General features: G+C 40.0%; 1 protein-coding gene across 5 annotated transcripts in view; it reads left to right on the forward strand.

Annotated features, from left to right (window-relative positions):
• Positions 1–17,852, forward strand: part of pgpep1 (pyroglutamyl-peptidase I) — a 53,851-nt gene extending 35,999 nt beyond the window's left edge. For 4 of the 5 annotated variants that reach the window (XM_069927908.1, XM_069927907.1, XM_069927909.1 and 1 more), the window contains one exon: positions 480–6,837. In XM_069927908.1, coding sequence (XP_069784009.1) covers positions 480–672 — 193 coding nt within the window. In that variant the 3' untranslated portion in view covers positions 673–6,837. Of the gene's footprint in view, positions 1–479; positions 6,838–13,786; positions 13,961–15,293; positions 15,429–15,555; positions 16,516–16,628 lie in introns of those variants that run through there. The other variant, XR_011354372.1, reaches the window with a different exon arrangement.
• Positions 17,853–18,964: the final 1,112 nt, after the last annotated feature.

The raw sequence follows: 18,964 nt of genomic DNA on the forward strand, positions 1-18,964 counted from the left end.
TGAAATCATGACCATCCTATTATCGACTAAGGAATTGGGTTCTCTTTAATACCAAATGTCATTTCACTACACACTGCTTGTCACTTCACCACCAAAGCCAGAAATTTAAATGGTTAGAAAGTTGTTCCAGTGGAATCAAGGAACATGTGAGAAGGGTTCGAAATTGATTGCTGGAATAAAGAAAATGATATACCAGTTTTATTGGCGAACATGTCAGTGACAAGAGAGTGTGATTGAATGAAATTTGCTACGAGACCAGAAGGGGATTGGGAAATGTTTTATAGAGTGAGTTTTTGTGAAAGCATTACCCGACCAAGTTGGTGTTAACAGTTTCAGTGAGGACTTTCAAATGATAATGTTGAGTTGTGAGGAAGGAGTATCATTTGGAAACTTGGGGCAAGCATGCATATGATCTGAATAGTTATTTCCTGCACCACTGATTAAATTAATAATTATAGATTTGTCTCTGTTCCACCCAGATACCTCTGTGATTTTACCTACTATACCTCTCTGCACCTGAGCCATGGGAGATCAGCCTTTATTCATGTCCCTCCATTGGGGAAGCCTTACACTGCTGAGCAGTTGGGACGGGCTCTCCAAACTATTATCGGGGTGATGCTGGGCATGCTGGAGCATTCCACTGTCAAGATGAACTGCCTGTTGGAGCACTGAGCTTTCAGAAGTCGGAAAAGGCGCAAGTGGACCCAACCTCAACGTCAAAACTTTTCTTTACAAACCATTGTGGGGGCTTTCTTGGTCCTAGATGCCATTGTAAAGTTTTCCGATCTAGGAGTGGGGTAGGGCAATTGAGTGGCAGTGGAGCCTGTACCTTGGTAACTATTGTTTTTCCTTTGGGGGTGGAGGGAAAGCACAAACCTTTATAGCTTGCAGCCCTAAGGTGACAAGAGAGTAACCACCTCTTGGAGTTCTGTAAACAGTAAGATGCACCTAATGCTATGTTCATTTCTGTGTATATTTTAAAATAACTTTTCCAGTTAATAATTTCTCATCTGAGCCCAGCACAGATTTTTTTGATCTTTAATAATTTTCTTTTTGTTTGTCTGTGTATGAAAGTCTCAGTACTGTACTTCTGTTTGTCTAATTTTTCTCCCCTTTCTTTCTGCCATTTTTTATTTCTATGGCAATCACGCTATATTTCTCATGCTCAAGTTACAAGACAAATGATTACAAACCCCAGACTTGGAGCACCCTGCTGAACTTCACCCAGTCAAAAATATCATGGTTCTTGAGGATGGATGCACTTAAGCACTTAGATATTATAACTACTTAAAGATATGCTCTCAACTTATGTATGCAATGTTTGCTTTGTACTTCAGTCTTGACTAGACTTTGTATTAAGTAAGGTGTAACTTAAACTAACCATAGCTTAGGTACTTTGAGTTAGGTTAACATAATCCAAATGAAATAATTTTATCTTAATTTAGTTTCTTTAAAATGTTGTTGTTTTTGTGGTTGTGAATTTCGAATGTCCAAGTAAGACTTGATATAAAACTTTAGCTCGCTTCCCTTGTAGTATTTTTTAGTATTTCTTCATTTCCCACCCCTTACCAGCTTTGAGGAGCTCTTTATGGCCACAATTCTAGAACATTATTGGAGTTCAATGCTATTTCTAAAAGCTGCCCATCTGTCACTTGCAAAGGATTGATATCTCCCCTTGGGGCATTGTCAATTTCCCCAAAGGGCTGCCATATCCTGCTAATAGCCTCTGACCATCTGTCTTCTGATACTGTTGCTTTTCATTGAGTATGTACTTTCCTTCAGATGGGTTAGATGCTTTGGGGGAGGCTGAAGCAGAATGAGCCATTCCTTCAGGTAGAACTTATCTAGCACTGAGCACCCATGGAATGAGCCTTCCTCTTATTTCTCAACTATCCTACGTCAGAAAAAGCTTCTGACCCTTTGCCCTCATTGTGTTCTACATCAGTATAATCCAGAGTGGGTTGAGTGTCCTGTAAACGGTGCCACTGTTAGCTGGTTTGTGTTCAAAATGGCTTTGCAGTGATGACTTTTCAGCAGGTATAAACATTCCCCAGCTTGGTTTGTGGCTCAAGTGAACTGCTGCTTACGGTGAAACTAGAATGATGCCAGGTGCAACTCGTCCTCCCAAAGGGTAAGATGAAAGTGAGAATATTGGACAACTTTCAAAAGCTGGGCCAAATGTTTCTCTCAAATAGTATTCAACTGGCATTATTACTGGAGTTGGTCGATATCCTGACGTGCTTCCTGAGAAGGAGTGGAGAAAGTGTGGGGAATGAATTTGTAGAATGTGGTGAGAAGATACGTCTCTGAAGTAGGCTATGACTGGGCCCCTATCATGTTAAATTCTCATGGAATTGCTGATGAATGAGCTGGTGACATTTGGAGCTGAGACTTAAGTCTGTGGTTAAGTACAGAACTGATTTCCAAACATGATGTGCAGTGAGCAAATCCTACAAGGATTTTAATTGTAATTAACTGACTTAAAGGATAGGTTTAAGATGCTGAATTTCTAATACTGTACTAGGTTCAGATGGAGCAATGTATATATAGTAGGAATATGTGTATTGTTTAAGGAGCTTCTGTCAATTTTAGAAACAGTCTTATTAATATAGTAATATTGTCATAATAAATACTGAGGATTTTATAGGAGTATAATCAGACAATTATTCCGAGCCATAGAGGATGTTGGGACAGGTGGCCAAAAGCTTGGTTGAATAAATAGGTTTTAAGAAGTATTTTCAAAGAAGGGTGTTGGGAATAGTAAGGGAACTCCAGAGCTCATTGCTTCAGTCTAGATCAAGGGTAGCAAAATGCAAATTAAGGTTAATTTAAAAAGTCCAGAATTTGAGGGCAGAGATCTGTGGGTTGTTGGACTGGAGAAAGGGATGACAAAACATTAAAGTGCTCAAGCCAACCAGAACAAACCCATTGGATACAGCCTCTGGTTGGAATATAAGGATTTTTAACTGAGCTTTGCTCTACTATAGGGTTGATTTAATATTGATGATGATTTTTTTTCTTTCTCCCACAATGATGGATATACCTTGATGAGATTTCTCCCTGATCATATGCATAATTGAGGAGGGAAGTTGAGAGAGTGGATGGTAATCATTCTTTATATGGGGAAGAAGAAATAATACTGATTCACTTGTTTTAGACTCCAAGGGTCTATACTGTACTAGTCATTGATTGGCCAGATTCTTTAATTGATCTTTTCTGGGACCTGCACACAGTTCCTTTTCAAGTTTATGGGAATTGTTAGACAATAAAAGTTCAGGATCCATATCTACTGTCCACCATCTCAATAGTCATGCGGTTATGCTAATTGCAGCATTGATTTAGCTTAGTGATCCATGTCCATTTCAAAAACATTGCCAAGAGGGAAAGTGGAAGGAGCTTCAAAGGGGAATTTGGTTTTTTTTTTGCAGGGAAAGAACAGATCACACTGTAGCTCTTTTGGGAATTTGCAGATGCGTTCTCAAATTACTCCTAAATGTGGTCTGAAGGTGCTAAATTAATCAACAGTTAAGTGTTTCCACCATCTCCCAAAGGAGACTCTTGGAAAGAGTGATGCTTTGTTTCTGGCTTGTATCCTCTGGTTTATTATATCTTTGAGATTTGTGGTTACACAACATAGTTGCAATGGCAATATGGTAGGCATACTACCTTGGTAAAAGGTGTTGCTATGGGAGATTGAACTGAAAAGCAACTTATTTGCTGGAGTGTTATTCCAGAGGACCACGGTCAATGATTATGTTCAAAGTTGCAGAGAATAGATTTTTTTTGCCACCGAGAGAGATTGCTTACAGGAAATGGGTGGAATGAAAACTTGACTTTGGTAGTGGAGGAGGGCTCGAAGAGTTGCAAGATCCAACTTTTATGTTGGTACTTGGATTATGATGTCAAGCAAGCCAAGTCCAGAAGGAATATTAACAATCAGCAACATTGACCAGAGAAGAGAAGGCACTCTCTGTTCTAGGCAACATTTTCCAGCCCATTGATCTCTTTGAGATCCAAAATGTTTGTCAGATTCGTCAGTCCAGTAGTTGGTTCACTTCAAATTAATTTTCATTGTGGCCAGACCTTTTCTTTATTGATCATTTGCATAAAATTACATTTTCTGCAAAATGTGGGTGACTTTGCACTGTGACCTAGTACTCATTTGGAACTAGATTGAATCTCTGAGAGCTTTTTACACTTGTAATGTTAAGTTTCAGAAGCTAGAAATGGAGAGAACAGAGAAGATTGTCTGATTACAGTGATTACCTTAATAATCCCTATGCCATAGTGCTCTGTGATTAGTCGGTGGAAAGGAAAAGTTTGAAAAACCAGTGTTTTAATTGTACCTAATGGACTTGTTATGTGCATGGTTTCATAACTCCAAAGGAAATGGGCCAATGACAATTTTTCTCAAGCAAAGTATTTCAGTAACAATTGGGTCTAGAGCACCTATGGCATTGGAATATTGGAATTGCTTAAGGTGGTATATGAGTGGAAAGAAAGAAGTTTGAAAACCACTGGTGTAGATCCAAGTTGGAAAGGTAACAATTACTTGAAAAGCCAGTACGAAAAACGGGGGGGGGGGTTTCATTTTTTTATGTACCAATATTGAAGTCATTTTGATAACTGCTTTGATTCCAGCATGATATTCCCTCTGGTTCTTTCATTTTCCCCTGATTAAAGATCCTTGACCTGAAACATCAACTCTATTTCTCTCACAGTAGATACCACCTGATCTGAGCCTTGCAGCAGTGTTTTTGCTTTGGAATTTTAGCACCTGCAATTGTTTGCTCCAAAGACCATTTATTAGGATTCCACACTGTTGACCTTGAGGAGAAAAATAACACTGAGCCACTTTAGTTCCCCTACCTAAGGATCTTCAATGACAGAAAAATTAGTATTCTTTGTTTCAGAACTGCTATTATTGAAAAAAATTTTTTTCCTCCCAAGATGAAGAAAAAGCAAAGTTTCATTTTAATATTACAAAACGCCTGGGAAGGGTTGGAGACCAATAATCAGATGAGATCAGTGGAACTGAAATTCCATGGAGCACAGAAAATATAGCATGGAAACTGTTTCCCTGCCACCTATTTATGCTAATCATACCTTAATCCCGTTGCATTCTTTCCACAAACTTTTCAATGTCATATTCTAGTACTTGGATACACACTTGGGGCATTTAGTGTCCAATGAACGTACCTACCCACTTATCTTTGGGATGTGGGAGGAAATTAGAGCACCAGAGGAAATTTAGTCACATGTATAACATGTAAACTCTACTTCACACACAGGCTCAGTATTGATCCCGGGTGGATGGCACTGAGGCAGGGACTGTTAGTTGCACTACTGTACACCTGTTAAAAGTTGGTGTGCCTTCGTTTTCTAGGAATACTTGGGCAGGTGGGGAATTCCACAATAATGGGAAAGTGCATTAAAGCAGGAGAGAGGACTAGAGTTGGGTGCTAGCATTGCTTAGACTTGTGGAGGAGTAAGAATGTACATGGTCTTTGAATATTTGGGCAAAAGAGCTAATATTGTTCATGTTAACAGGGATTAAAGATGGTGAGAGACAATTTATACATTTGGAATGAAGATCCAGTGGTCTGAAGATGTTGGTATCCTGTATGAGTTGTTGGAGTTTCAAAGTACAACATTTAAACCTTGGAGTATGTGAGGACCTGGCATTTGTTTGTGAAAGATGTTGGTTAGGTTGCTGCTCTAGCTGAAATGATGGGTGTAGGATGAAGGAAGCAGAACATACATGGGAAATCAGTTCTTGTGCTTGGAAATGTGGTCTGTGCTTTGTTTAACAACAGACAAATTTCAGACAGTTGAATTGAAACAAGGATGAATCTTCACCTGTTTGACCAGAGCTCCAGCTGGTGTTACAGCTCTGCATCATGCAGAGGGAAGGTCCAAAAATGTTGTTCCTCAGCAAAACAACTTGATGGAAGAAACCATTTTAATTCGTAAAACTCAAGAATATCTTTATTGTGTCCAACCTCTGCTGTCTCTTCATCGAACTTGGTTGGACAGTGGAGAGAAGTTTACTTTGTGTCTAACCTGTCGTGAGATTTCATGACATGTGTTCAGTAGAAATAATTTGGGACTAACCTGGATTATGTGACAAAATTCACCAAATTCTTACTGGAATCACATTAAGATAGAATTATAATTGGGAGAATCCACAGCATCTATCCTTTTGTCCCCAAATGGAATTTTTGAAAGAATGGTGTGGAGGGAGATTTACTCTTGATCTAATCTATGTTTCATGGGCATGAGAATGTTTCATGGGTATATTGAAAGGAGCACTAGTCTGCATGTAATCTCTGCTCTTCCTGCTTTGGGCTATTTGAGGGATAATGCAGAGGAGGCTTTGTTCATCCACTTCTGTCCCTACTGTGTTTATTCTTCCTAGATACTAAACTGTAAATCATAACAAACCTCAGGGTCTGTCACATACACTTTAATGAAGAATGACTACAGTAAGCAAGTCTTCCAATGGTGTAATTAATCTATTGAAGGGGAACGATTCCAATAGGATCAGAAAACTGCCGAGAATTTTGCGCCTATCCCAAGTCACTAACTTGAAACTTTTGTGACTTGTAATCTGATTCTTCTGAAAATGTACTGTATCCTTTTTTAACCCTGTGAGTTTACTTAGATTTTGTGTCCCATGACAAAAATGTTGGAAGTGGAGAGAATTTTTAAAAATTTAGTTTTGAGGAAATCGTTTATAAAAATACTAATCTAGCTTGAAAGAAAAGTGAAGATTTGGTTTGAAAAATAAAAATGCATTTTTTTGAATATGATTAAAGTTGTGGATAATTTAATAAACTGTGGAATCCCTCATGGGCTTACCCAGTGGTTGTTACAAGTCTGGTATCCATTGATCTGGAGGTAAGCGTTCAAGGCCCCCACCAGTTGTGGAATTTATATTCAATTAATTTAAATAAATTCTGATTGTGATCAATGCTCCTCCCAGTGTTGATACTGATAGGATAATACTGAGCCACTACAATGAGAAACTCCTCCTTAGAAATAATGGCTATAGGATCCCTTACTCCACCAGAAAGAGCTTCTGATCAACAGTGACACTGTACTGGGCTGATTTATGAACCTGTATTATGGAGATCATCAATTTGGCTTGGGACTGAGAATTGGCACTATCTGATGGCAGTGTCTGGACCAAAGCCTAAAGCAGTTTGAGGGAAAGTAATAAGATGGGAGCAAAAGGTGAAGGAGATGGGAAACCAAGGAAGGAAAATAATTGTTGGCTTAGCTTTGCATCACATACAAAGAACAATTCACAATTAATGCTCCAATCGGACCAGGTCAATGTTTCTCTTTTATTCCAAAACTGTTAACATGCAAATTCCTTCACCAAGCTGCATTATGATCCCACTTTCCATTAGATAAATCAACAAAAAGCTAAAGAATAAACTGCTTGTACAAACTGGAGTTCCTTCTTTTGTAAGTGATATCCTGGGATCTCTCATCAGCATGGAAATGATTTCTTTTTAAAGAACTACTGATGCAGAAAACTGGACTCTTGTTTGTGACTTTCACATTGCCGACCCCCCACTTTCCCAAACTTAAAAAAAACCTCTTTGAATACCTCTGACATTCCACCCTCCATAACCCATAGGGTGGGGAATTCCAGGGGTTTTCCACCCTCCACATTCCTTAGGGTGGAGAATTCCAGGGATTCACCACTTTCTAAGAACAAAATAGATCACATTGAGCATGACAGGTAGAAAGAGAAATAGTTAACATTTCAGCTAAAAGATTAATTTTCAGAACTTCATGGATGCAGTGTATTTCCAGCTCTTTCTGCTTTTCATCAAAATATTCATCATGTCCCTGAGACCTTTTGATGTTGTCCTTCGCTGATAAGACTGAAATCCCAAACTTGCTTCAGTGTTCGGGAGAGAGAAGCTTCCCAGGATTCAATGAACAATTAAAAATTTGAAGCTTTACGTGCTGGAAATGTAATGATGGTTTCAAAGGAGCTGAAGAATTGGTTTGTACATAAATATAACCAGAGTTTTTTTTAATCTGATTCTTTGCTATCGTAAATCTGCCAATATCTTGCCGAGTGCTGAAATTTGCTAACTGTTTGGTGTCCACTAAAACAGGCTCTTCAGACAACTCATGCCAACAAACAGAACTGTAAAGGTCATTTAGAATGTAAAAAATGGAAATAATGTGGTTCATTGATGAAGAGTATCAGACTTGAAGTTAACTATTTCTCCTTTCAAGTGTGCTACCTACTAAGTGCATTCAGCATTTCAGATTTCCAGCTTCTGCTTTTTAAAAAACAAAATGAATATCATATTCTGAGTCTCATTCCAATTCAGTTGTACTTTGGGCATCAGCACAGAGGCAGTAGAGATTAATCAGATTTTTTTTTAAAAATATATCTTGTATCATAGAAAGCTTTATGATTAATTAAAGCCTCTGTTTGTTCTTGTTCTTCGGTCTGAATGTCAATCCTAAAAAGCAAAACAGAGTTTTGAAATTGTAGAGCTGTACAGGAACAGAGGAACTCATGTTGCTTTGTCACCTTTCTAGTTAGTCCCACCCACTGTGTTTTTTCAGAGCCAGCCACCGCACATTCAGAGAGGTAAGTCTTTAGGCATAAGGGCAAAGAGCCTCCACCTTCACAGACAGGCGTTTTCCTTGCTTGAAAGGGTCTTGTGTCTCCTGGTTCTAGATATCCCCAGTGGAGAAAGCATCCATCTTGTTAAGGCCCCTCTCAATCTTGTATGTTTTAATTTGAGATCACCTCATTCTTCTATATTCCAATGGATATTGGCCTATCTTTCCTCACCACACAACCCCTTCATCCGGTAAAGCAACCTTGAGGACTCTTTATGCATTGCCTTCACCTTAAATATACAAGATTCTAGATGTGCACAAGCAAACACTTTCAACTGTCATGGTCTTTTTTGGAAAGACATCAGAGCCCATTGTCTTTTTAATAAAGTTGACAAATAAAGTTGGCTTGGTGCTCAAACCTGAAAGGGAAATTGATGGATGAGAGGGTACTTGCCTCGAATTTTGGCAGTAACATGCTGATGACAAAGGGAACCGTCCAACATGTATGGTCCATGTATAGACTGCTAGCGTGACTGCGCTCCTCCAGTTTTTTTTCACATTCATTTCTGAAAATAAGAAAATTCAAGTATTTATATTTTGTGCATAGTCTCATTACAATATGTGGGGTGGCTATTCAGTCCATCAAGTCTATTCTAGCTCTCAGCAATCCAATGTCCCTATTCCTTGCAATCTATTGCCTCACACATGATCATTACCAACACCCATTCTTCAAAGAAGAACTCCCCTGGGCCAATAATGACCTCCATTCTATTGCCATTAAAACATTGATCAGGACCTTTCTCATGGTTTTTCTTGGGAGATTGCCATGTAGAAACTGACTGTATCTATTCCCAGCTTTCAAAGGTTCTTTGGGATGTGAAAATGCTACAGCCCTAAACACTTTTTTTGAGTGCCATAACAAAAACTCTTTCAGGAATGTTTTTAATCCACTACCTTCTCCACTCAAGCTATTTCTCATATTCCAAACATCCTAATATTCTCCATTCTCTTGAGTGCAGATGTCAGGTCAATATTATTGTTACATTTCAGATGAGACCCTTTTGTAGAATCTGTGATTTGGCTTTTTCTGTTTGTTGTTGATGACCTATTTTCTGCTTCTGTTAACCCAGACATCATCAAGGCCATCCCAGATCACTTGGCATCAAAGCCCTGCTGCCCATCTCTAACGTTGCACCAAGTTGAATTCCCCATCAGCCTAGGTTCCATTAGCTCCAGTACTTCAGATTTATTGTCAGACTACATGCATGACATTACATACAACCCTGAGATTCCTTTTTCCTGCGGGCACGGCAGAATTACCACTAATTGGTAGTGCAAATAAAAACTGTACCAGCATAAACATCTAAGCAAAGAACCATAAACATTTAACTAATGTAAACAAGCTGACTGCAATACAGAGAGAATTTTAAAAATAAAGAGCACAAGTAAGAGTCCTTAAATGAGTCTCTGATTGAGTTTGTCATTGAGAAGTCTGGTGGAGGGATAGATGCTCTTCCTGAACCTGGTGGTGTGAGTCTTGTAGCACCTGTAATCTCTTTCCTGATGGTGCCAGTGAGAACAGAGCTTGTGCTGGGTGGTGAGGGTCTTTGATGATTGCTACTGCTCTCTGATGGCAGTGTTCCCTATAGATGCACTCAGTAGTGGGGAGGGTTTTGCCTGTGATGTCCTGGGCTGTATTCACTACCTTTTGGAGGGTTTTGCACTCAGGAATATTGGTATCCCCAAACCAGACCATGATGCAGCTGGTCAGCACATTTTCCACCACACCTCTGTAGAAATTTGCCAAATGTGTCATACCAAACCTCTGCAAACTCCTGAGTAAGTGGCATCGTGAAGAAAGCACGTCAGCACCTCCAATGACGTGTTGGGTCCAGGAAAGATCCACTGCGATAGTGACTCCCAAGAACTGAAATTTGCTCACCCTCTCCACTTCTGATGCCCCCAATTACCACTGGATCGTATATCTCTAGCTTTCCTTTCCTGAAGTCAACAAATGGCTCCTTAGTTTTGGTGACATTGAGTGCAAGGTTGTTGTTGGTGCACCATTCAGCCAAGTTTTCAGTCTTCATCCTGTATGCTGACTCGTCCCCTTCCTTTATAGAACCCAGTACTGTCGTATTGGCGCCAAATTTGTAGATGGTGTTATTGTTGTAAATCCATGTTGACTCTATCCGATTCCTTCTTTGCTGGTCATATGCTCCTCTATTACATCCTTAATGGATTCCATCATTTTGCCCACTACTGATGTAAGGCTCACCGGCCTATAATTCCCCACTTTTTCTCTACCCCCCTTTTTAAATAGTGGGGTAACATTAGCTACCCTCCAATCCATGGGTACTGATCCTGAGTCTATCAAGTTCTGGAAAATAATTCTTAAAGCATCTGCTATCTGAATGTCCATTTCTTTAAGTACCCTAGGATGTAGATTATCAGGCCCTTGGGATTTATCGGCCTTCAATCCCTTCAATTTCCCCAAGACCATGTCCTTAGAGATACTGATTTATTTCAGTTCCTCCCTTGCATTAGTCTCTGTTTCCCAACATCCTTGGGAGGTTATTTGTATCCTCTCTTGTAAAAACAGAACTAAAGTAAGAATTTAATTGGTCTGCCATTTCCTTATTCCCCATTATATATTCCCCTGATTCTGACTGCAAGGGACCTACTCTGGATTTCACCAATCTTTTCCTCTTGACATATCTATAAAAGCTTTTGCAGCTGGTTTTTATGTTTGCCGCAAGCTTACTTTCGTAATTTATTTTTGCCCTCTTGATTAATTCCTTTGTCCTCCTTTGCTGCATCTTGAACTGTTCCCAGTCTTCGGATTTGGTACATTTTTTGGCCAACTGATATGCTCTCTCTTTGGACCTAACTAATTTCCCTTGTTATCCACGGTTGAGTCACCTTTTTTGATTTATTTTTATGCCAAACCGGTATAAACGATTTCTGCAATTCTTCCATTAGATCTTTGAATGCTTTCCATTATCTATCCACTGTCAACCCCCGCCCCCCATAAACACCACCCAATCAATCTTAGTCAACTCCCGTCTCATACCATCATAATTCCCTTTATTTAAATTCAGGACCTTAGTCTCGGTTTTAATTTCTTCACTCTCCATGTCGTGAGAATTCGATCATATTGTGATCGCTCCTACCCAAAGGGCCTCGTACAACAAGATTGCTGATTAGCCCCTTTTCATTACATAATACCCAGTCTAAAATGGCCTGCTCCCGAGTTGGTTCCTCGACATATTGGTCTAGATAACCGTCCCGTAAACATTCAAGGAATTCCTCCTCCTCAGTATTATTACTAATTTGGCTAGTCCAATCTATATTTAAATTAAAGACTCCCATGATGACAGCTGTTCCCTTATTGCACGCTTCTCTAATTTCTCTTATTATGCCTTCCCTCACCTCTACATTACTATTTGGAGGCCTATATACCACCCCCACTAATGTTTTCCGCCCCTTGCTATTCCTCAGTTCTACCCATATAGATTCCGCATCTTCCGAATTAATATCCTTCCTGTCAATCGTGTCGGTCCCTTCTCTCACCATCAAAGCTACCCCACCCCCTTTTCTTTCTTGTCGATCCCTCCTAAATATTGTATATCCCGGGATGTTAAGTTCCCAGGCTTGCCCACCTTGCAGCCATGTTTCTGTAATCCCAATCAAATCGTATTTGTTTGTCTCAATTTCCACAGCCAATTCATCTACCTTGTTCCGAATGCTTCTTGCATTAATCACTTGGTCTAAATCATAGAACTCCCCAACATCACTGTAACAGCACATTCACTGGGAAAGGTTCAAGGATGAACACAGATCAAAGGGAAACCTACATGCAAATTCCATGCAAATAGATGTTGTAGTCACTTACTTCTCTTTTTGACAGTGGTTGATTTCATTGATCTTCTCACTTAGCTGTGCCTGGCTGCTGGTCAGACAGTTTTCATATTCCTTGTTCAGCCTTTGATAGTTCTGATCAGAAGCTGTTAAACATAAACATCTTCTTTAAAGTGAACTGAAATAAAATTCAGAAGTTTTATAAGTGCACAAGTTGCAAGAGGGCACTAATGAAAGGGGAGAGACCTGAGTGTGAACTAAAAGGACGTGGGATGTTTCATAATGTATTTTTTCATGAAAGGATATTGAGTGTGAAACATTGGATGGGATAAGTGTGGCAAAAGAGGAACCATTGAAAGTTTTATCGTTTATGAAAATTGATAAGCCATCTGGGTGAAATATATCCTAGCCATTTCAAAAAAGAGAACTCTGGTCTTTGACTCGAATTTTTAAATGTTTCCAGCCACAAGAATGGTCCCTCTGTACAATTGTTTTTTTTTTAAATAAACCAAATATTTGCAAGACAGTTAGTTTAACCAGTACCATTAAGATTATTTAATTTAATCCAGAGCAGTGGTTCTCAACCTTTTTCTTTCGACTGTTTTAATCGGACCTAATTGACTCGTTATGTGCACGGTTTCATAACTCCAAAGGAAATGGGCCAATGACAAATTTTCTCAAGCAAAATATTTCAATAACAATTGGGTCTAGAGCAATGATTCTCATCCTTCCATTACTAATCACAGAGCACAGATGGTATGGGAATTATTTAAAGTGGTATGTGAGTGGAAAGAACCACTGATACAGAGGGACAATATGTAGGAAGGAACAGACTAATTAGAGATTGTTGGTATGGAATTGCTAAGGGAGGTCAGACGTGACCAGATTTAATTTTTAGAGGAGGTAACAAGTGGGTTTTTGAGGGCAATTCTTGTTGCATGCATGGATTTTGCCAGTGCTTATGACAAAACCCCACAAGGTAAATTGGTTGAAAGTAAGTCTCTATGATCATAGAGAAATGGACAAATTGGATCCAGAATTAGCTCAGTGCCCAGAAACAAACAGGGTTTCTTTTGTACCTAAACTTCTATTTGTGTGGTATGACTATGGCAAATCGATGCTTGACTAATCTGTGGGACACCTCCTTCAATTTCAACATCAGTCCCAGTCCCAGTCCCAGATAATTATGGGGAAGTCTTTGCAAGGTCACTAGACTGAGACTCACATTGGTGTGTCTGAATTTAGAACCTGGCTTAATGCAGACTTCTTCCTTGCACTTCATTTTAACTAGTATGTTTTGATACATTTGGGTTCGCCATTGCAGATGCCGACAAATACTGCTTGAGAAAGAAATGGGCCAACTTCAAACAGGATGCACCTGTGTTCTTGAGACCCTGAAAGTGCAAGACATTGGTGCTAACCACTGCACCTCACCTGGAGGAAACCAATGAAGCCACGGGGAAGATGTGCAAGGTCACTTGATGGGCCCTTCATCAAGGTATGAGCAAAATGTAACCAGGTGCCTGAATAAAATTATGAGGGGGAGGGATGGGGGAGGAGCACCAGCTCACAGACAGGAGGAAATGCCACAAAACCCCGTTGAGTCCTGGTCCCAGTCACTGATGCTGTAACAGTGTCGCACTAACTGTTCCATTTCTGTCAGATGTTCCAGTTTCCTCCCATTTCCCGAGACTGGTATGTTAATTAGTTGTTGTAAATAGCCCCTTAGTTTAGAAGAGTGGCAAAGAATCATTCAGGCATTGGGTGTATGTGAGAAAACAAGCAGGAGGGTTCTGGGTAAAATAATGACTGGTAATGGAACTGATGGGGGTTGGCAGAACCTGATAGACTGAATGGCCTTCAATGTTGCACATCAGTTGCTCTTGCTCACCAGTCAAGTTATGAACTCTGTGTTGCAGGTCTTTCACCTTCATGTCCAAGGCTGTTATTTGGTCCTGCAAGACATGGTTGTGTAATGTCACAGATATGTTGTGGTTTGACAATGACATCAAGCTATGGGATGTTAGGATGGCAAATGAAATCCTTTTATAACAGCAACAACTTTCATTTCTTTCCTGACTATCAGAGAGAAAGCATCCCAAAATATTTCACTGAAGCAATTGTTAAACAAAATGCTGACTACAACTTGGACAATACCAAAGATGTGAAAGCTGGTCTTCAAAGAAAGAGACAGACAGATAAGAGGGATTTAAAGAGGGAGGTCCAAAGCTAGGGACCATTGTGTCTGGATGAATGGCTATCGGTTCAGGAGGAGTGGAATGTGGAGATCATCAAGTGGCCAATATTGGAAGGCTTCAAGGTGGTGCACAGATATAGTAAGAAATATGACCATGTAAACATATAAAAATAAGGATGAGATATTGATGTGGCTGATGCCAGTATAGGTTAGTGAGTTAAAGAGGTGATGGGTAAATGGGACTCGGTGAGAGTTTGAACATTGGGCAGTAGAGTTTATGGGAAATAGAACATGAGAAGTCAACATTAATGAGTTAGTAAAATTACACTGGGCAATGAAGATTTTGCTTCCTGAAAACTTTTGGTTATATTCAGGGGTGCAGTGCTAATTTTTTAGGTGCCGGAGCCATATAGGATGACCCCCAGAACTTCCGGCTAAAATGTTAGTTATGAATGATACCCTTTGTACGAGACGACCTCACCCCCCCACTCCAAACCAAAAAAATTTGGCACTAACCATTGACCAATGGATGCTGTTAAAAACAAATCACAATATTTTAATCAGAAATTATAATTTAACAGTTTAAATTTTATTTGGAGATTTTAAAATAAACTTCTGTCGGCTCCTGTTACAGGTCGTTTAAAGCCTATACAGAGCCAACAGCAGTCAGACTGGGCAAATGGACCCTGTGGAGGAACGTTAAGGCTTTGCATGTGCGATTGCATTGGAGCCGACAGGAAGATTGTTGAGCTGTTGCTACTTTGTTAAGGTAAAAATTTTAGACCAGTTGTATAGGACGACCCTGATTTTAAGGTGAAATTTAAAAATTTTGACAATTATTCTATACAACGGTACATGCAATAACCTATTTTTGTGATTTTCTGTTGTATTTTAAGTCTACGTCCAGTCTACAAAACCACGAAGTGCAACATGTCGTTGAAAATTCATTTTCTACGTTCGCATTTAGATGTCTTCCTTGTTGATCTTGGTGCAGCCAGTAACGAATATGGTGAAAGGTTTCCCCAGGAAATTTCGACCTTGGTATCAGGGCAACAGGAATCCATTAATGCTGGCCGACTATTGTTGGCCACTGACACAAGAGGCATCAGATGCTGAGTACAAACGAAAATCAACGGCAAAACATTTCTAGGCCAGTAGAACTAACGAAATATGTCAGTGTCATTAAGCAATTAAACACACTAAATTCAATAAAAGTTGATGTTTCTCCAACTTCTTATGTGATACAGCAAATCTGAAATTATCTTTGTGTTCAGCTTGAAGTTGTTTAGCATGATCCTTTTTTTCAGGAAGCGAACCTTTAGGAAAAAAAGTTGTCCATTGTTATCAGAGATGAATGGGTGAGACTTGCAAGAGATGAACAGAACTGAGGGATTTTACACAGAGTTGACAAGCATGCTCATGTCGGGTTCACATAACATCCATCAAACACAGGGACTGTACAAATGAGGTGCAAAATCTTCACTATCCCATCAAACACTCCGAGGGCAGGGACAACATGACTTGCACAGTGTACAGTTCCCAATAAATACAGTCGGATGCAGAGTCATGTTCTCTTGATAGTATCACACACAACTTCCCCCAAATGCTACCATTACCAAGGAACGGTGACACTTTTTCTACAGTGGTAAATGTTGTGTTAAATGTTGAAGCATTCATTCTGACATTTAAAAGAGGGACATTTGGTTGAAATATTAAGCTTCAGTTGGTGAATTCCTGCACTCAATTGTTAACCATATATTATTATCAAAACAGTACTTGCATCAAGAAATGCTCTCTATCGCGGCTCTCATTTTCAAAACAGTGTTGGACTACGTGGCAACTCCTTGTCTTTGCAGGTCAAAATTTTTTTTTAAAGTGCATCTTGCGTGCATGAGAATAATTTGAATCTTGAAAAGTAAAGCATTACTACGTCAACTCTAAAAACATGTTTGTTCTATGTCTCCCTCAGGCTTTTTTTAAGTTGCTGCTTCATTGGAAAATTATGATATTTTTCATCACGAAACATATCGATGATGTGAATGGAAAATAAAAATTCATCAATTTGTATCAAGAAAAAAAAAGAACCGTTTTTCAACCCTGCTGACTGCAGAATGAACTGCAAGCTCTCTGCGTGTAAGTGCATGGAGGAAGAAAGAAGAGGCAAAAGGATTCTGGGATGGCCCTGTCTAGTTAGAACCAAAGAACATTACAGCACTGAATCAGGCCCTTCAGCCCTTCTAGTCTGTGCCAAACTATTATTCTGTCTAGTCCCATTGACCTGCACCCAGTCCATAGCCCGTCCATGTACCTGTCCAAATTTCTTCTTAAATTTATAATTGAGCCCACATTCACCTCTTCAGCTGTTCCACACACCCACCACTCTCTGTGTGAAGTTGTTTCCCCTAAATTTTTCTCCTTTCACCCTGAACCCAGGTCCTCTGGTATGTATCTCACCTCCCTCAGTCGAAAGAGGTTCTACATTCTCTCTGTCTATACCCCTCATAATTTTAAATACCTCTATCAAAATTCCCCTCATTCTTCTACGCTTAAAGTCTTAACCTGTTTAACTTTTCCCTCTAACTCAGTTCCTGAAGTCTGGGCAGCATCCTAGTAAATCTTCTCTGGGAGCCATGGTCCTTAATTCTCCTGCACACAGAGGAATTTCCTTTCTAACCCTTTTGTCTGGTTCAGTATAGCTGACAATTGTATTTATATTGCAGAAGTGGTACCCCAGCAGTTCCAGTGAACTCGCCTCTCCCAGCACCTATCAGAATCCATGATTCAACTGCTCTAAGTTCGCTCACCTGCAGCAATCCTCATTAAAGCTAAGCCATCCATCTTGATCTCTCTGCATTTTCCACACACATCCACCAGCAGTAATCATCAAAAGATCACCCCACCCAGCACATGATCTGTTCTCGCTTCTACCATCAGGAAAGAGGTGTAGGTGCCACAAGACTCGCACACCAGGTTCTGGAACAGCTGCTACCCCTCCACCATCAGACTCCTCAACAACAGACTCAATCAGGGACTCATTTAAGGACTCTTACTTGTGCACTTTATTTTTTTTCTTTTCTATATTGCACAATTTGTTTGCATGTGTACATTGTTGACAGTTTTTTTTTGCACTACCAACTCTGTATTGCCCACAAGAGAAAAGAATCTCAGGTTTGTATGTGATGTTTTGTATTGACTGTGACAATAAATCTAAAACCTGTTAATGACAGCTGCTATCACAAAGGTGATGGTTTGAGACCTTAAATTCACCGAAGAATCCAGATTTTGACATCAATTCAGCATATATGTTGATGTTGGAAGCACTTCCCTGCCACCACTCCCCGACACCTCCCCACCACTGGGACCCTGACGTCGCCGCTCCTGCCTGGTAGGCCGAGGTTCCAGCTCCCACCGGGAGCACGACATCACTGATCCTGCCAAGGTGTTTTTACTTACTTACAGTTTTGTCACTTGTAATTGGGGTGTTTTTTTAAAAAAAGGTTGGCTTGCTCCTGGGAGGCCAGACGGCCCAAAAATGGGGGTCAGCTTAAAGGCTGGATGTACCATAAAACAGCTTAAAAAAAAAAGGGGTCAACCAGTTGACATTCGCCAAAATATACGGTAGTTAAATTAGATTTCTCCTGCATTTTAAGAAAAGAACATTTCCAGGCATTTTGACTCTATTCTAACTGTACCAGGCAATAATTGGTCAGTGGGTCTAACCATGATGTTGGGTTTGTTTCCTTTGACAGCAGAGTTATGCAAGTTCAGAGTGGGCTCAAGTGAGTAAGGCGAGTGGAAAAACTGAGGTGATTAATGTCATGCATACAGTCATGAATAAATGTCGAGAAGAAAGAGGGAACCAGATGGATCAGATATTCTGCAGGTGAGTGAAGAGGTGGGAAAGGGTGTGGAGCTGTGCTTAATATTGTTCTGGGAACTAAATATCATGTCTTTAATGACCAGAAGATCCAAGGAATTCCACCATCTCCCTTCCCGACAGAGGCTACTACATAGCTTGGAGTATTCTTGGTGACTCATCTCTGCTCTGGAATGGTGATTAAGAAAGTGAACACTGTCTGAGTAAAAAGCAGACAGGCATCTAAATTTAAAAAAACTGGGGAGAAGGAAAGAAAGGGCAGGGGAAGGAGTGCATACTATCAGACAAAAGGTGATCATTGGACATAAATAGGTGGCCAGGAATGAGAATTGGTTGGGAAAGTGAGGGGGGGGGGGGTGGTAGGCTCTGTGAGTGGAGATCTGGGGTAAAGGAGACAAGGGAAAGAGGGAGAGAGAGGAAACGCAGGG

Source organism: Narcine bancroftii, chromosome 3, assembly GCF_036971445.1.
Source record: "Narcine bancroftii isolate sNarBan1 chromosome 3, sNarBan1.hap1, whole genome shotgun sequence".
Taxonomy (NCBI): Eukaryota; Metazoa; Chordata; class Chondrichthyes; order Torpediniformes; family Narcinidae; genus Narcine; species Narcine bancroftii.